Below are 19,765 nucleotides of genomic sequence, written 5' to 3'. Positions count from 1 at the left end.
AAATGTCTAAGTCGCTCCTCAAACCGTATTTTACTTTGTGCTTCCCTCGCCTCAAATGAAGCCCAACCCATATCGCCTTTACAGCCTCGTTTGTAGTCTTACTGTGAGCTCCCAGAGCTAACCTGCCGACTGCCTTTTGGTTAACCTCCAGCCCCGACAGGATATCTGACTTTAAGCATAATACGGCATTAGAGAACGTGAGCGCCCGCACCATTACCCTTTTCCAGATGCCTCGTACTACCTCGTACTTATTGTGTCCCCAGAGTGCTCTATGTTTCATTACTGCTGCATTTCGTCTCCCTTTCAGTTTGAGGTGTTCTTCATGAGCATTCAGGTAGCCTTTTCCTTCATTAAGCCAGATCCCCAAGTATTTGTACTTATTTACTAATGGTAAGGCTTCCTGCTGTATCCTTATTGGTGCTACATGAGCTTCCTCGTTGAACACCATGACTCCAGATTTGTGTGGGTTAAAATGTAGGCCTAGGTACGTTGCCTCATCACCACAAATGTCAGCCAGTTTTTGAAGTTCTTCCGCATTATCCGCCAGCAGCACTATATCGTCTGCGTACATCAATCCCGGAATCCGTTGCTCCACTAACACTCCATTGCTTCGGTGTGACAAATCAAAGCCCAATCCACTCTCCTCTAGTCGTCTTTCCATTCCTCTAATGTACAGTGTGAACAGCAATGGCGAAAGAGGGCATCCCTGTTTTAAACCTCTTCGAATGTACACGGGCTCTGTGTATGTACGCCCTTCCCATGTAATGTGTGCCTTGTTATCCTCATATATTGCCCTTAGCAGCCCTACAAATTCCGACCCAATCCCCTCCTCTTCCAGTATATGCCACAGCAATCCCCTGTCCACGTTGTCATAGGCACCCTTTATGTCCAGAAACAGTAGCCATGTTGGTCTGCCCTGTGCTGCCGAAATTTCGATGGTCTGGGTTATGACGAAAAGATTGTCCTCCAAGCGTCGACCCGGCCTAAATCCATTTTGCAGTTCCCCTAAAATACCGTTACTTTCAACCCACTTCAACAACTCGGCTTTGATGGCTTGTATAGCTAATCTATAGAGCACTGATGTGACTGTAATCGGCCTGTAAGAGCTCGCCTTGTCCCTTTCTCCCTTGCCTTTGTAGATCAAACTCATTCTACTTTCGCGCCAATGCGCAGGAATCCTCTTGGATTTTATAGCGCGCTCGATGGCTCCATACAAGTGCGCCTGTCCCGCTGGTCCCAAATGGTTGATAATCTCTATCGGGATTCCATCCGGTCCTGTTGCCGTACTTTTGGGAACACTGTGTTCTGCCTTTTTCCAGTCCAAAAATTCGATATTAAGTTTTTCATCTACCACTCTTTTATTTGCCACCTGTGTCCAGTTAGCCGACCTCTCGCGTGCTTGGCCGAAAGTATTTCCTATGACTCCATGTAGGTATTCTAATGCGCCTAAGGTGTAATAGGTGGCGTTAGGTGTAAAATAATGTACACCTAACGCCACCTATTGTACAGCTTCCAAACGAGATTCAACAGAAGTGTAAAAACCTCAATGTAGATGGCAGCACAGAAAAAATGGGCTTGATGCGTCCCATTGCCTCTCACGAGCAATTCTGTGGGGAACAAAAAAGGGGACATATATTTCCCGTTGCCCTACAAGGGGTTAAGAGATGTCAATTTTTACCATGTAATATACCCAGGCATTGCGTAGCATGACCTCTCAAGAGAGGTTGCTGCTGCTGTGATTACATTTAAAAGCACTTGCCTCGCAGCCCTTGGACACAAGGGCGCTGATGAGGCACGTGTGCTAGTGTCAAATATTTTTACATGTGTTTATTATCAAAACCTTTGTCACCCTTTTTATTATGCATATCACACCACTCTCATGTCTTTAATACTTATGTTTTTACCCGCATTATCGCGAGGAATTTTAAGGCCCCTATACAGCCACGCAACATATCATTGTCCACATCTCTATACTCATTGAAATGGCGCTCTTAGGCCATCAATTGGCCCTTGCGCCATAAAACGCCACACATCATCATCATCGTGGATCAAGATTAAAAAATTATCATGCACTCGACAAACCGCCACGAGGCATCGTTTCATTTGTCAGGTACTATGTGGGTACTGTATATAAATGACTTGTTGTGTGTCTCGTGCCCTTTCTGTTGTTCCCCCAGGAACTATTTAACACTTCAGTTTGCGTAACAACTCCTGAAAAGGCAGCTTGTCGGGCAAACATGCACACCAAATGCTCAAGGGTTTCTTTTTTTTTTTTAGTTTAATTTGTCGGTGTACGTTTCACCATGCGTTTCACATGAGGTTGGACATCTTGAACGTCCAACCTCATGCTGGCGTATGATACAGCAAGAATCCTTGCTTTTTTTCTTCATCTGCAACTACTGCATGTACTCTCAAATAAGTACTTGCTACACTACGACAATATCAGCTTGCCCAATTTATTACAATAATAATTTAATAAAATACCACGCTGACATCTTTTCTGCAAATACTTATAACAATGTTAGTTTGTGGCATGTTTCTAGTATTTACCTAACTTCTCTGGAGCCGAATCACGCTGACTTCGCCACAACATCTTTTCTGTAAATACTTTCAACCATGTTTGTTTCTGGCATGTTTCTTGTATTTAACTTAATTTTCTTGAACATGCGTCGGCCCAAGTCATTGATCAGATACATTTGGTTCGGTTTCGTTCTCTGTGTTGATCGGAAGAAGCTATTCGCAGCCATTCCGAGACGAAGCTGTAGCCTGTAGTGGTTCTGTGGTTAAAGTGAGCTAGAATAGGGTAGTGGGCTTGCTGGGGTCCCCTGCTTGACGCTTGGTATGTCACACGTGTGGTGGCGCCACCAGCGACTTCAATGTAGGGCACTGCCTTACGGAGGCGTTGGTGCGCAACTGAGATCATGCTTTTTGTTTGCTGTTATCCCATGCACTGGACGAAAATGCACTAGAATTTTGGCAGTGTAAACGATGATGCTGATGTCGCTAAGACAATAAAAATAAAGAAAGAAAATTAGCGTGAAGCTAGGTGCGTAGGCCTACATGTGCCCATAGGTAACCATCTAGAACACTGTAGCATGGTGTATGCAGCTATACTGTTAGCTCGTTATTTGATGTTATATGAAACACACCGAACACCGTCAGTACTCGTGCGAATAAAGCTGTAGAAAACATCCTTTTCATAAACTCTGTCGGCGTAACTCGCGCGATTAAACTGCACGCAGAACTCGATGCATGCAAGGGATGCTGTGCAAAGATGAGATGCATTTATATTCTCTTACAAGTGATAAGCAGCAATGGCGAACTTTTCAAAGCTTACGTTGCGCGGCTATCAATTTTAAACTGGATTTTTTGTATTCCTCGAGCCCTATTTTCGTCACGCACGCCTTTTACGAGCTTGTGAAATTATTAGCGATGCTGACCTTGGCACACACTCGGGAGTTTATTACGAGCTCCTAATGTTATACATTTCACAGTATTTAAAAATTTTCAGCTGCTCATTCTTTCTGCAAATCTCCATTATCTTGACTCTGTAATTTGGCTATTTCTGCACTGAATATTCCTATGCAAAGAATAAAATCCACAGATAAGAAAAACAGGAAGCCACTCTCCCCAAGTACTGGGCACAAGTAAATGAAAATTTATTCATCAGATATATATTGGGCACAGTTGCTTACTGGATATTTCTTCTTCAGGAGCAGTGGCTCAACTTTAGATGCTTTGCCTTTTCCCGCTTCTCGGTTCTATCAGAATTAATGCCTTTCACAAAACCACGTAACAATATAAAAGCTGATTACATCTTTTGAGAGGCTAGGGGCATGTTGTGCGCCCCCAACTTCTTGGGAAAACTTTTCTTTCACGATTGTCAATACATCCAAGATGCTGTCAGAATGCAACTTGTAGCTAGAAAAGCACTCTGTAAACATGTTTTCTAGCTTGCTCACAAAGCTGTACAGGTGGCTAGATGGATACAACAGTCCACCTTTGTCACGAAAGGTGGTTAGATGAGTGAGCTGAAAATCTTCTCCTTGAGCTGGCATCGTGAGTAGGGTTATGCAAACTTCGCAGTTTGTTTTAATGACACACTTTCGCACAATATAGCCAGCAACATAAAAGATCAACCTGGAATCACTCCTAGCAATAATATGCTGGTTGTGGTCAATAGGTGCTGGCACAAAACCAGGCTCATTCACAGTGCTTGCACTGCCAACTGAATCGTCTTGTGGCAGTGTGTCAGTAGCAGCATTGATCTCCAGCAATGAAGCTTGCTAGCCTTGGTCACAATTCCCCTGGCTAACTGTTTTCACGAGAAAATAGAATGACACACAAGTAATGGTTAGCAAAAACTGAGTTGGCGTGGGGTGGTCGTTGCTGCCAGATGACTGACGTATAATACCAAATAAATTTTCTAATGGGTCTTGGCTGGTCTTTGATGTCATTATGTATTTAAATGCCACTTTCCCTGTCAAATAAGAAAGCATTTCTAGCACACTAGTTATAGTCACACGCAGTCCAGTCACGTAGATTATATGCACGTAGTCCCGTTGCACATACTTCGGCTGAAAAGGAAGGGCTCACACGGCAGATGTGTCGTCCAGGGCTTTGTCCGCTCGATGCAAATTTCTTTCCCATTGTTTCTTCGGGGCTGCATCCTTCGGAACGCCGAACAAAGACGGCTTCTTGCTGCCCTTCACGTGGACGTAACCTGTACGACAGCCTGGCGCATAACAGTGGTTTTGCTGCCGCGGAAGCATTTTAACCTCGTTTGAGGGTCACTGCTTGTCAGGCCACATCACTGTTCGCCGAAGAACCTAGGGGATTGAGGATGCAAAGCGCGACGAGTTCTCAAAGTAACAAAACTTGCACACACCGACCGCCACTCCAAGTAGGCAGCAACTGCCCTAGCGCCAACGCTCGTTACATTTAATGCGGTGGTGGCGCCACGCCGCGGAGGCGCGCCGAAGCACGTTTGTGTGACATTGGCGGTGTCACCGCAATGCATGGCCCCGGCCGGTGAGTGAGCCCACTACCCTATTCTAGCTCACTTTACTGTGGTTAATCAGTGATCGTCAGCGTAAACATATTGGCATTTGTCAAATACGAAGACAAATACAAGGCTATATTGCCCATCACGCTTGTAAAAGCATTTAAGCCGAAAGGCGAAGAAGATTTCGAGAGGAATAAGAAAGTACAGGCATATTGGAAGAGCGAAGATGAGAACATTCAGGGCTACTACCCTGCTTTTGTTCACGCCTTTGCAGGTGAGTGTGTCATTCGAATATTTTCAAATCTAATTGTATGGTGCCTTTAAACTGGTTACAACTATTTCACTTATTTAACAATACAAATAATGCCTCAGTTTAAGTGCTTGTCGTTGCCTGTCTCGGCTAAGTTGCTCGTCTCTGTGATATTGTGGCTCGGCAGGGGGAGACGCACGTGCGGGCATTACACAGATACACAGGCATTATGTATATCAGTATTGTTGAAAATTTTATATAAAATGCGTCGTTGATTTTTTTTTTGCTGTTCATTGTTAGAAAAACAAACCTGCGGAAGGGCAGCCTCTTAGTAATGCACGTGCAGACGTCTGGCTGGTTTACTTGTAGAGGTGGTTTATCTCATAGATGACGTGGTCGAGTTTATCTTCCGTTGTCAGTATTACAGCGCCAGCAGGAGTCGACATCATTTTACCTTTTTACATGCATAATTTCTGCGCCCTTCTAGCAGACGTTATAGATATTTATTCTAAGTGTCAGGGCATCCAAACACGGACACAAAAAAGCCACCTCAAACGCCGCCTAACAACTGTAGAGACGCACAGCAATGGAAAATAAAAGCGACACAGAAACATCTGTGCGTGCTCGGCACGTGTGGGGGTCAGCGTGAAAGATAACTGTCAAGGCATTTTATTTCACTGACTAAGAAATGTGGGAAATAGATGCGGCGTTAATGTTATTTCTATGGCTGTGAGTATGCTAGCTGAGATTTGTGCCACTGTACAGAGACTGAGTAAGTGACTAATAACGAGAAGGGGACTGTTACTTGTTCGGTAAAATACACCAAAAAATCCATCAAGTTTTGTAAAAGTGTGTTGTACAAAGTTCCTTTTAGCTGCGACTGCTTTTACATAGGACAGGTGGGCAGTTGTGTTAAGCAGAGATTATTGAAACATTAGAGATTGCTAATCGAAGACGAACCTTTCTAATCTGTCTTTACATTAGGAAGGGTGAAAGTGCATGCCAAAATTAGATTAATGCTCAATTTTGTATGAAAAAGTCTGTCTAAAGAATGAGGCATGGTATATAAGTAATAGTGGCTGTGCGTGCGTGGGTACCTTCTTAAAGAAGAAATCAAATTCCTTAACAATTAATTATCTTTCATGTTGACCCCCACACATGCTGGATTCATAGCTTGCCCATATGTGACTTGCAACTATGTCACACTGCGGAACTCTGGCATAAAATTTCAGCACGCGCCACTATCACTGAGCACATGGCAACAGATGACACGGAGCTTAGCTGTGCAGCTCTCGCGTTTCCCGTCAATGTTGCGCACCGCAACTACGAGTTGTGTTATACTTTGCATGTTTCACTCGGCATGTTTCACTGGCATGTGTGATACTCGGCACGTTTCAGAGGTCTAGCAGGTGTAAGAGTATTGTCATCCGATGGTAGGTAGAGCGAGGTCACTACGGCTGTGCCGAGAGCAGCGAGAAGCGGTGTGGTCTACTCTCTCTCTTGAAAAGTAGTCCGAAAAGTACGCAAGAAGTCACATGACCTGTTATTGTCATATCTGGTCATACTGTCACAACCCTCTTCCTCACTTGTTTGTATTTCTACGGCTAAGCTTATGATTCTATCGTAATAGTAGGCAGCAGAAACTTCGCGAGATGGCGAGCAAGCGAGTGCGCTACACATACTTTGCCCGAGCGCCTGGCACTGATCTCATGTAATTTGCCGCAGAGGATGCCTGGGTGCATAACAGTTCTCACTTGTCCATGTCTTCTTACCATCTCACAGCTGCTCTCTGTATGCTCAGCGCATTCCGATGGAAGATTGAATAGCCACTCTTTCTCCATTGTTTATGGAAATCATTATTAGTGTGACTTTCAATTGTTTTTCTTTGTAAGCTAGGTCATTTTTTTTTGTAACCACATCACTTAATACCATGCAGTGAAGCTTATCAATGAGCTAAATTTGTTCACTGAATGCACAATGTATGAACATAAATTTCAGGTTGCCACTGCCGAATATACGGGGCTTTTCACCTAGGTGACTTCGACACCATGCGCCTAAAGTTAAAAACACTGCGAGAGCCATTTCCAAGAACAATTGATGTGGATCGACATGAAGTGCATCCGAGAAAGACAGAGGTTGGTTCGATTATCTACTACAAATATTGAGTATTTATAGTAGCACATATGTGGCATAACATTTAATGTAATGGTACAGGTGACTTTTTGTATGGGATAAAATAAGCAAGTAACCTGAATGCCATCACAATGCTTATAGTAAAATCTATAGCAAGCCTCCCCTCTTACCAAGTGTCCTCTTCCCTGTTTTTGAAGGTTTGAAATATGCATTTTAAAAGAAATATGCTTTCCTATTGCACAGAACCTTTCAGAAAGGAGTTAGATATCATTTTTCTGAAATGTTCTGCGCACTAAGAAAGTATACTTCTTCTAAAATGCAATAACGACCAGCCCAAGTAGCTACTCTTGAAATATGCACAAATGGCAGCAGTGACAGCTGTAATGAAAGCAAATCAACTGGTTTCATATGTGTTTTTTTATATGTATAGATGCTACTAAAGTTAGGGGAGCTGTTACGAAATGTAATTTCTCCTGCTATAAAATGTACTCAAGAATACTCTTGGCTGTTCTGTTTACTGCATGCATTTTTTTGCAAAAATTGTGAAGATGTGTAAAGATGCATCACATTTCACATCACTGAACCTGGGAAGTGCATTATGTGAGCACTGCACTGCGCTACCCTGCAGTTCACTTTTTGGTATAGTTCTATAGCTTTTTTATATAAACTTGGGGGGAGTTAGTGGAATTCATTGGAAACCTAGGGTACGGTGACAAGCACAGCTGTTGAGAAGTCATTGTTAAGTACTTCGTGCCTAAAATTACCTCAGTATTCTACCGTCAAGTTGTAGGAATTGCACACTAACAGGCAGCTCAAAAGGCAAAGACAAGAGACTGCCAACATCCTACAACAAAGCATAATTGCTCGATCTGAAGAAGATGATGAGTGTCAGGTGTGTACTTGCTTTGATCAATGTGTTTTAGTATTCTGCTACAAGTTACTCGGTGGAGTGTTACATTTATGTCCAAGAAACATGCATTAAATATTCACTTTTTACATAGATGGCAGTAGTGTTATCAACCGAACGAAGAATTGAGTTGTATAGTGAGTGGGTAACAATTGTAAAAATGATTCTGTATTGCAGTATTTTCTTTAATGACTGGTATCATTATTTATATTTTTAGGGATCTAGCTCCTCATGCCTGTTTTTCTTGTTGCTTTCTTTTCTGAGTGTGCTTGCTGTAGAAACTATGCTGCTCTGTTTTCCAAGTATAATGTAATTTGATTTGCACCCAGGGGCAGATCCAGCGACTCATTTAAGGGGGGGGGGGGCAGTCTCCTAAAGTAACACAGGAAAGAGGTCTTGACTTTTTTTTTTTTAGCGGCATGAAAACCTCGTCAACCTAAACACTGTTAATTTGGGCTCACAGTAGTCCCACTAATTTGTTCTGAATGGTGATAGAAGGCAGATGACAAGCACTAAAGAGAGGGGGAGTTGCTGACAGATTTTGGGGAAAATAATCGTGCCTACCTCCCCCCCCTCTGGATCCGCCACTGTTGGCACCTTGGATGCACTAAATAAATGTCTGAAGCGACTCTAAAAAAAGCTTTCGTTTGTATGACGTCATGCATAATAAATTAAAACTTTTTTGTGATAATAAAAGCGTATGCTGCTTAAAGTTGATACTCATAGCTGGATCACAGGTCTGATGAGACTCAAGTGGTAGTAGTACGTAAATGTTTGCGTATCAGGCTACTTAAATGTTTGTTGAGCTCCTTTATCTATCCTAACTAAGTGGCTTTATCAGGTAGCATACAGGGTCATGAACATTGTATGTGGTTTACTTTCCTCACACCTTGTCTTGTCATTCATTCCACTAAAAAATTTGTTGCTCTGTTTTCTCTCAGCTAAGCATTCAGTGACTTTACACAGGCTCCTACATGTACTTTTTTTGTCACCATCATCGTTTTAATGAGCACTGTAGGAACTTTAGCATAGTCAAGGTATTTAAAAGAATGAGCACTAGATATTTGGCATACCTCGAGAGGAGACATGGCATACTTAACATGCTTAACCAGATGATCGGCCACAGCGTGCTGTGGCATGCATGAAATCTTGTGCCCTTGTCATACTAGGCTTTGAAAATATTAACTTTGGTAGATTCCGAGGTAAAAAGCGTGAGGACGATGGCAGAAAAGAAACACACATACACTCAGGGTGGCCAGCTAGGAGCATGCCCTACCAAAACAACTTTTTCAACCCAGCATAGTATGTTTTCACTACGTCGGGCTCTCCGCTAAATGTTTCTTCTAACCTGTGTCCAGGTACCCTGTGTGTATGTGTTTGTCTTTTGTCCATTGCTGTCTTCACGCCTTTTGCCTCGGATCATGTGAAATTAACATGGCTACTTGTTCACCCTAACTTTAGCAATTATTGCAGAAGTCATGTTGTGCTGCTGCTTTGGGAAAATAAGCTGGCCTGAAGACCACTTTCATATAAAAGCACTGGAAATTAGAGAGAGAAGTTGTGCAAAGTGGGCTACATCTATGGTAAGACAGATGCTTGGGCTAGTTGGGGATTGCGAATCAACATATTTGCACAGCGCAAGGCTACGAGTAGTTATGACGTAACTACAGAAGAAGAGACAAGGACAGAAAGAGTGCTGCAGGGAAACACGAGAAAGAGCCCAACGTACTAGAAATGTAACGGCACTCTTTTTGTTCTTGTCTCTTCTTCTGCAGTTACGTCGTAACCACTCGTAGTCTTGCGCAGTGCAAATATTTTGACTACGTCTGTGGTGTTGAAAAGATGGGGCTATGCTCTGACAGTAACTTCCTCGTCATTAGTTGTGCTTGCCCTGGCTCACAAGAGATCATTGCTAAATCCACACTGTGTCATGCTGTGCACTTGCTTAGTAAAAACAAAAAACAAAAAAACAAGGGGAAGGTGTATAATCTTTTCCCTGGGAATTTGGAAGTCTCGTATACATGCACATGGGGGTTGACCAAACACCATATTTTCAAGGAGGCATAAGCAATGGAAAACAACAAAACAGTACATTAGGCAAGTGAAAGGACTAGGGAATCCCAATTCAAGACATTCACTTTTGAGGGATAATTTCTGATGTCGCTCGCTAAGGCAGTCACTGATAAAGGAAGCTTTACCGTATCAGCTTGCTCCAACAAGTTAAACTCCGAGAAGTCTGCTGCATAATCCATAACAAGAACCTTACCCGCACCATGAATCAAGTACAACAATCTCATCATTTAGCCTCTATCGGATACATCTTTTTTTTTACAACGATGTGACACGTCACAAATTGCTGTATGGCCCTGGGGCCCACTGCCGCATGTCTTGACTATTGCACAAAACAAGTAGAATTAAAGTAGTTTTTACAGTCTGACGGATCGATGTGCTATTTGCTTAATGGCTGATCTGTAGAGGCTGTTCACTATGTGTTCGTGGATCTTAGACAACATGCATTCAAGGAATCGGCCACATTACTTTGATATTTGGTATGAGTGCATCATGCTATATAATCTAGTGATTGTGTTTTCTTTTTAATCCTCAAATTCCCGTAAAGTATCTGTTGCAATTACTAAAGCAATGTTCTATGAAAATACTGTTTATTGTCTGAAGAACATAATACAATCCCCAAGTTTCCTATTGTGACACTGTGATGTTTGGGCTCACTTTTAGTGCCTAATATGGTTATAATATGAAGGGGCACTCTCTTGCTTACTGAGTTCTCTAAGCCTGCTTTCTGTTGCAGCAAAATGGACAACCAAAGGAGCCACCCCATTCAGTAGTGGAGGAACAGAAAACAATTATTGAGAAGAAAGATAAAGAAATTAAAAAGTTGAGAAAACAACTTTCCGAGGCTTCATCCCTAAACACAAGGCTAACAAACGTTATGCTGAACAAAATTGGTGAGGATTGTTTTTTAGTTTTTTCTATACTGTGAAGAGATAGCGGCATACTGTTTATTGCTTTAAGCCATATATAGGTAATTTAAGCTAGATGACTATCCCCATTGGGCTATAATGCTGGTTGCCATATAATGCAGCAGAGAATGTTTTGATGTGCTTTTGATTACTTTAATGTTGAAAGTATGTTCCACAACAATACAGTAGTGCTATCTCTACCAGTCACAAATAAAACAGTCTAAAAAAACTACACCAGTTTGTAAGCTGACAATGTGTGCAAGAGCATGCTTACTGTATGATGAGGTGTTTAATATAATCTTTAGAGCTATTTCAGTGTTCAAGGTAATGTTTCGCATTCAGGTAGTCAATGGAGCATGCTTTAGAAATTCATCCACCATTTCTACATGCTTTGTTGGTTTATGGGGTCTAACATCGCAAAGTGACCTGGGTTTTGAGAGATGCAGTGGAGCTCTCTAGATATATTTATTATCTGAGGCTGTATAATGTGCCCCGACATCACATAGTTCACAGGCCTGTAGCATTTCGCCTCTATGGTTATGCGGCCACTGCATCAGAGACCAAACCCGCATCTTTCGGGTCAGCAGCCCAGCACCGTATCTACCGAGTCACTGTACCAGCTTCTGCTTTTTTACATTAAGCATAAAAAAGAAAGAACACCGCAACACCAATTTCTTTAAAAGAAAGTGTCACTGTTCAAAAGCTGATCCTATTGCGGTACTTCAAGAATTCTTTGTTAGCCGAGACATCTGTATGTTTGAGTTGTAATTCATCATAGATGACCATTATTTGTTTTGTTTGACTAATGAACTCTTATTAAGTTGTGAGCCTCCTCATAATTTACCAGCTGTAATCATCAAATGACGGTACATTTTGTTCATACCAAGAAAGCCAACATGGTGCTGTGCTATGTTCTGTAAGCGTAACATGGCAAAGCTTTGTTTGAAGTTGTCGAAAATATTCTAGTAACATTGTTAAAAAAGAAGGTTTCTATAAAAAATGCCACTCAGCAGTGTTTCAGCCCTAAAAACATCTCTTTCAACCAGAGTATCAAGAGTAACTTCAAGGCAAGCTGAACTGTGACCACTTGCACGAGATATTCAAACAACAATAACAAGTGATAAGTTTGGCTGTTGCTTGTCACTGGTTTGTGCCGAGCACTACAATTTTATGTTAAAGCCTCATTGGATGCTTCCACCCATGACTTAATTACATAGCAGCATAAGAGCTACATCAACTCTCTAGTCTGCTTCTTCAAATGCGAACTGGCATTTGGTAATTACTCTCTTGTTAGGGAAAGAAGTAATCGATCAAGTTAGCCTAGATGGGAGACAAATCAGCAGCAATTGTTTATTGTGATTCTTAAGACACGCTTGGTTCACATATTTTACGTCTAATATGGTGCTATTATATGTATTCAACATTGCCAACTGCAACTGGACATCTTCAAGGTTCTGCTGTGATGCTGGTGTTCTGTTAAACTATAGTTCCACACAGAAAAGCTGGTAGTGGCTCATAACATTGTTCACGTGTTATGGTATCCAATGGCATTGAAGATTGAATCGCTCAACAGTATGTAATGAAGCATTCACGTCCTGTGCTACGATCGTATTGTAATGGTAATTGGTCATTATAGTGGCAGACTACTGTGGCCATGCAGGTTCAATTTCTAGGTATGGTGGCTACATTTTCATGAAGGCAAAATGCACACCTTGATTTAGCTGCATGTTAGAGTACTGGGTGGCCAAATCAATCCAGAGTGCTCCATTGTAGTGCACCTCGTGATTATGCTATTGCAATCAAGAGACCCCAAAATGAAATTTCTCAGAAGCTGTGAATGACAAGCCTGATGAATTTGTCGACACTGTTTTACAAGGTTTCTGTACAATAATAAAATATAGAGATAAGTTATGGTGTATTTCGGCAAGAAGATATTATATATACTTTTTTTTCCTTTATTCTTTTTTTTAGAGGTTGCTGCAGTCACGGCTGAGAGACAGGAAGGGCAAGTGATTGCAGAGTTCATGTTGCCTTCCTCATTGGATGCAGGTAATGCTTTTTTGTCACTGCACACGCCCAATCAATAATACATTGGTCTCTAATTTTTCTGTTTGTGCAGGCACTGGGCTTCCTGTAGAAATGGTTGAAGATGTTCGTGATTTAGGTAAGTAAAAATGTTAGCTGCTTGCATAACCGGCACTGGTTGAGCTATAGCCATTACCATGATGTGAGAGGGTCAAGTGTTTCTTTCATTTTGACACCCAGAGTACATTGTTCTTTTATCTATTGGATTTTTCTATGCAGACATGGATGTTGAAGCTACGTGCTTGTTGCCTAGCTCGGGGGTCAGTGATTTCAATGCATCTATTGGTGAGTGTTTGGCCCCTGTTTTTACATCTTCAAAATAGGATCATAGAGCCAGTATTAGCGGTCGTGTTACTGCAATACTGGTTTAACATTAATTTTTATCTAGTGTTCAGCTTGTATCTTAAGAAGATTCTTAGATATTGTAAGCATGTTACGATTACAAGTTTCAGACATGGCACATATCTACTTGAAGGATGTGCAATAGCGAGGTGGTTGGTTGAAAACATTGACATTATATTGTGGCTTGCAAAAGCGAAATCTTCACAAAATTTCTTTGCACTGAGGTGCTAAGGCTTTATCGAAGCCATTTTTCGTTCGGAAATAGATAGGTTATGAAACTTTTTTTATCAGTCACCAATAAGCAGTTTGACATTTGCTATGTATGATAGTGAAAATTGCTTACTTTAACAGAATGCAGCCATTATTAACAAAGGCAGATATTTGTTTACACACTGTCATTCTTGGTCCTGCATACAAGCACGTCCCAAAAAAAAGGCACAATATTGTCTTTTCTTCTGATGTGGTGTGCACTGTTCAGTATCACGAAGAAAGAATCCAGACTCGTTTTTTTTTTAATGTTACAAAAGTGTCAACGATAAATTTTCACCTGCAAGGCTAGTGAACTCAGCCTGCATGTTTTCATGTGCTCCATCACTGAGTTTGCCATGGCAACAGAAACAGGACTTCTTATAGGGCACCTTTCAATTTTAAAAGTAAATCTTGTTGGCAAACCTGAAGTAGGTTGCAATTCCATATGATGTGGAGATCGCAACACGACGTAGATTAGTGAAACTGACAGGAAAAGGCCATTGAGGCTTGAGGTCAAAGGGGATGTTGCTAAGCCACGCATGCAATGCGTTCCTATACAGTGCTTGTTGAATGCATCTGTACAAGACGTTATGCAGAGACGATGGCTATTCCTGAAATCGTGTTTTGTTCGCACCGGCTAGTTGCAGTAACTGTGGCACCCGACTGGCTTCTACAAGAACGTGACTCGTCAACCTACACTCATTTGTTGCCAGTGTATGCATAGTGAGAATGTATAGGTAGCAATACATGTAAATTATTTTGTTGATGATTGTTCTGTGAAGGTAGGGTGAGACTTGCTTTTGGTGAAAAAAAAAAAAATTGATTTTGGGATTTGGCTGTGACACGATAGAGAATTTCTTGATCTTTAAAAAAATATATCGCACTCGGGCCCTCGCAGTTTTCAACATACTTTGTTTTTTTTTCTTTGGCACATTGACAAGAAATCCACATGTACCCTTATGTAACTTCTGCATTATCTACATTTTTTGTGAGCTATCAAACAAAACCAAACTAAATTTCTCAAAACGTGTGTTAACAAGCGGCATTTTCATAACTGTACAAAGCTAGAATCAGCAACTCAAGTGCTTTTGTCTTTTTAGTAATGAAAAATTATTCATAGATGGAAATTTTTATACATAGACAAAAGTAAAGCAGTGTAATAAATCTGGTTTTTGTTGTACATTTACAATTTTAGTTCCACGATTGTAAAAGGTTAACTACCTTTGTGAAAAATTACAATGCTCTGCAGTTGTCACATGTTAATAAAAAAGTACATTGTAGAAAAATTGAACATTCTAAACAAAATTGGAAACTAATATGGAGCTCTATTACTGCCGATCTTACAAAATGTGCATATACCCTTGGTATATCATACAAATTTTACCACTTCTGTACAGCCAAACATTGAAATTCGCTTTCAAAGGTCACCCTTCTTTAAGTCAGAGTAAACGTTTTATATCGTGATTCATCAAAATTTTGGAATATTTTTACCTTTGCAATTTATTTACAAGATAGCATGCATCTTTTTATTGAGCCAAGCTGTGCAATTGCAATAAAATCTAGGCTTCATTAGTACTGCTAGTATTAGGAAATTCAGAGCCAGAGATATTACAGTAGTTTGATTTCTTTTCTTGTTATGTATTCAGACAATGCTTTCACTTTTTGTGCAGGCCATGATGACAATCACTTCGTGCATAGCCACGATAGCCTTTCACATTGCGGTGAGCGTTTTGTGGCTAAATTATTGCTTTTGTATGAGAGGAATGACATTGCTTGGTACTGCAAAGTATGATTTCTGGCACATACGTGGGGAGAGTATTCACCTTTTTGTCACTGATGTAAATGTTTTCAGCAACAGCTCAGTGTTCTCAGTTTCTAGCTAATGAGGTGTTACTGTATAAAAATGATAGCAAAAGGGACAGAGCTTTATTCCATATTTGGCAAGTGTCCCAAATTTGTACCATTTCTTCCCATGGTACAGATGACGGGAAGATTTCCCTGAAATCAAAATTTCTGAGCCTGATCTGGCCAACTTGAAAACCTCCTTCCCAATCTGACGCATCTAAACCAATCTAGGAGTCGTTAGTGTAAACGTACAATAATATTGATAATATCTTGGTTGTTCAAACACACTACCGCGTCGCAACGGGTAATCTGATCATTGGTACCGAAACTGTCGAGCTATGGCTGAGAGCAGCATGCTGGATGCTTCAGAAATAAGTCCAAGGCCAGCAATACACATCTAGAACTACGTCTATTACCACTGATTATTATTAAATATTTCGTGCATGTGTTTCAGTTTGAAAACCGATATTGCTAGTTATTTTGTACCTAATTTCGGGTGAAACAAATAGTTTTGCTTATCCGTTAGATTTGTATAACCAAGAGCTATCTATATTTGGAAACCCTGCCTGCATTGCTTAGAAGCCATTGTAAGACCACAAAACTTATGTTTGCACTTGCGAGGCAGTTCGGTACCCCCCTCTCCTCTTTCTTGGATGTTTTTTTAAAGTGGGGGCAGGGAAAGGGCGAGGCAAATTAACGCCCCCCCCCCCCACTTTCTGTTTTGGAAATCTCCCAGATTCAGATTCTTTGAACTTGGCAGGGTTATCCTATTTGTGTGAACACTAAGTCAAAAGGTATACTAACAACATGCAGAGGAATGACTATACCAGTAAAAAATTATAGAAATCTGCCAATAGCATTTAGCAGGTCATAACAATTGTTAGTTTTTTTCCTTAATTTAAACTATTTGGAAGGGTTTGAAAAAGATTTCTTCTATTAAGTTTAGACGTAAAAGTATGTGCTGAAGTGTGTTTTTATTCAAGAAATGGAATCGGCCACAATGTGCATTGTTTTATTTTTAATCAATTTTGCAGACGAGCAGCAGCAGCCAGCAACAGCGAAGCCACTCGCAAGCCAGGCAAGGGCGATGGCACCCACTGCACCCACTGACCTCTACCGTGTTTTTGATGGCCAGGTGACATTGCACAGGTATTATTCAGGTTAGAATTAGTACAACCACTTCAAATATGGGTGGTATTAAAGGTTATTTCTCACTCCTCCCCTTTTCTTTGTGCTTGTTTAGTGAAAGATATAGTCATGTTTCACAAATTGTAGTGGTTTCATTGCTGCACGCCAATGTGCACAGGTGACGGTAAATGTCAGAAAACTGCTTAAATAATGCTTACATTGCTACATATAGCATACAAGCAATGAACATTTCCTACTGAAGCTTGCTTTAGTGTACGCATGTTAGCTATTTGCATTCTACTGGTTCTGTAGCCCTAGACAGGCAGGTTTATGCTATAATGTTTTTTTCTTGATTAACTTATTGGCTTATAGATGGATATATCTTCTGGAAATAACTGATATTTGGTTATTTTTATGTAGGTCGAAATTGGCCAAAACACATTCATGGCTTTAGAGAAATGGGAGCACATCATGCGGAACACGAGTGACGGGAAGTTCTGCCTGGAGCTGGCCCGGCACTTCTGGCCTACAGCTGAAGCTGCCAAACGCAGCTTGACTGGTCAGGCATGCCGGAGCCTATCCACAGGCATAATGAAGCTTCAGGCCACCCCTGAAAAAGTGGAGATGATGGAAAGTAAGCAACTTGCACATTATCGTAAGCATTATTGCGTTGCAATGCACGTTGTTTCACTGTTTAACGTGAGTGGTACTGCAGGTTTGACGCCTGCTCATAGGCCTCCCAACCTCGCCCAAGGGACGCTGCGCTGCGCGCTTTTCGCTGCCTTTCTAGCAAAAACTAGTCGCTTAGTACGCCGCTCCCACCTTGTGCCTACACTCTCTCAGCACATTCACGCGCTCTGAACATGCTGTTTTCCGGGCGCCCGGCACGTTCAGCTTCACCTCTGACTTGCTCTGAAGGTTTAAAAAACATTTTCACAGTGTGAACATCACCAGAACCGAGAGCGATTCATTGACTACCTTTGGGGTACCAAGTAAGTCAAACAGGATGTTGTGGCAACCACTGCGCACAAACCTGCGCAGCCTCTGTCTCGTCACTGATAAGCCCTGTGTGACACGGCCACTTGCCGCAACAAGCTTGGTCGCCACAATGTCTTTGAGGGAGTGCTATGTGCATGCCGATGGTGAACAGCCACATTTATATGACTATAAAAGTAAGGTGACAGCACGAATCCTCTATGTATGTTAACTGGTAAAACACACATTTGTTGTGGCAGTCACGTCTTCTCGGAGCTGTTGGCATACCACCACGACGCTTTTGCGTGCGCTTGTATTTAGCATTCGGACTTTGATTGCTTGAAGCGAAGTATGTCGCGTGGCGTTCAATTTCTTAGGCAGTCAGTGTGAAGAACAGAAACTTAAGTCTGCCCTGTTGAGTTGCTGGCACCATTGCAATGCGCAGTGTTCATTTTCACAAAAGTTTCGTTTTTTCGAGAATTTTATCGGGTGTTAACTACGTCGTATCGTAAGTTCAATGCCATTTTGGACTTCTTGTGCCATAATGATCAGCACAAAAAAAAATACTTTATGCCCACTTCTATCGTGCGTGTTTCTTGCAGCGCATGTTTGATTTCGAATAATATGCATGCATGATCACGCAATGTGTTCACCAATTCGGATGTTGCTTCGGTTGTTTTGACACCTCGCTTGGTCCATGGTATATAATACCCTCTAAGATTGAGAATGTTCTTGGTCACGCCGAGACTTGCCCCTGATAACAGCATGTAATTTAGCGATACAATCGAAATTTTTATAACCGCCTTGGTTTTTTTTAAACTCGTTTTCATAGCGGCAGGTGTATATTGCCCCCGGCTCAGGCGCATGCAAGGATATAACATTTTACGTGCCAAAACCATGGCGTCATTAAGAAGCACGCCGGCGTGTGAGACTCTAGATTAATTCCAGCCACCTGAGGCTTCTTTAACGTGCACCTAAATCTATTTAAAGTGTAATGGAAGACGACGACAATGGTTAGAGGGTGCACACACACCGAGTGCCACTTCTGTTTACATTTAGTGTCATCCCAACGTACGCTTAAGATATACAAAACCAACCCGCCCTGCCTGTCATTTTTACACCTAAATCTAAGCACAGTGTTGCCATGTTTCGCTCCCATGGAAATGCAGCTGGCCTAGGTGGGAAGTGAACTTATGACTTCGATCCTAACATTGCAATACCTAAACTTGCTCGATGGGTGTTGCTTGCAAGACCTGTACGTATAAACCCTCAACGCAAACACGCAGTATAAATCTGTTGACACTGAGCGGCGATGAGAAGTCTACAGCGGTCAGCTGAATAAAACACTTGCAAGGCTCACGGTATGGTATTTTAACAGTGGTGTATTAAGCTAGCAAGCTGTGCCGCTTTTGCATTACAAATGGTTGTCTTGGAAAGCCGGTGGCTGATCTCGAAATGTACAGTGGTTGTCTATTTGCTGTTGTAGCTTCAGTTTACAAATGCTCTGTTTTTATACGAGTCCGGCCATCACATTTCTTCCCGTGAATAGTTGGTAATACCGTGCACGACAAAAATATTCTTCAGAGTGACAAGACCGCGTAAGTATCGACAAACTGCCATAATCCACTCTTGACGCATTCGCTCCTCGCACTGCTTGCATATGAAACTGTAGAACTTCATGGGAAGTTTTTAGCTCTGCGATATTTTTAAACTTTCGCGGCTGCTCACAGTGCAGCAGTAGTGTGTGCGTGCTTCCCAGGATGACGAAGGAGCGGTGCCCATAGGTGCAAAATGAGAGATAAAAGCCCTGAGGAACACGTTTTTTGCGTGTGCAAGGGAAAAATCAAGCAAGCGCGGCCCCTCTAAGC

General features: G+C 41.7%; 1 protein-coding gene across 5 annotated transcripts in view; it reads left to right on the top strand.

Moving 5' to 3' along the window:
- Positions 1 to 19,765, top strand: part of LOC119178684 (uncharacterized) — a 176,825-nt gene that overhangs the window by 155,691 nt on the left and 1,369 nt on the right. For 2 of the 5 annotated variants that reach the window (XM_075881446.1, XM_075881389.1), the window contains exons 4-11: positions 7,254 to 7,390; positions 11,102 to 11,258; positions 13,245 to 13,322; positions 13,393 to 13,437; positions 13,578 to 13,643; positions 15,620 to 15,670; positions 16,829 to 16,929; positions 17,343 to 18,763. In XM_075881446.1, the coding sequence (XP_075737561.1) occupies positions 7,254 to 7,390; positions 11,102 to 11,258; positions 13,245 to 13,322; positions 13,393 to 13,437; positions 13,578 to 13,643; positions 15,620 to 15,670; positions 16,829 to 16,929; positions 17,343 to 17,783 (1,076 nt within the window). In that variant the 3' untranslated portion in view covers positions 17,784 to 18,763. Of the gene's footprint in view, positions 1 to 990; positions 5,280 to 7,253; positions 7,391 to 9,768; positions 9,879 to 11,101; positions 11,259 to 13,244; positions 13,323 to 13,392; positions 13,438 to 13,577; positions 13,644 to 15,619; positions 15,671 to 16,828; positions 16,930 to 17,342; positions 18,764 to 19,765 lie in introns of those variants that run through there. The other 3 variants (XM_075881569.1, XM_075881517.1, XM_075881484.1) reach the window with 3 other exon arrangements.

Source organism: Rhipicephalus microplus, chromosome 1 (assembly GCF_043290135.1).
Source record: "Rhipicephalus microplus isolate Deutch F79 chromosome 1, USDA_Rmic, whole genome shotgun sequence".
Taxonomy (NCBI): domain Eukaryota; kingdom Metazoa; phylum Arthropoda; class Arachnida; order Ixodida; family Ixodidae; genus Rhipicephalus; species Rhipicephalus microplus.
This window is presented reverse-complemented; position numbering and strand designations above follow the sequence as displayed.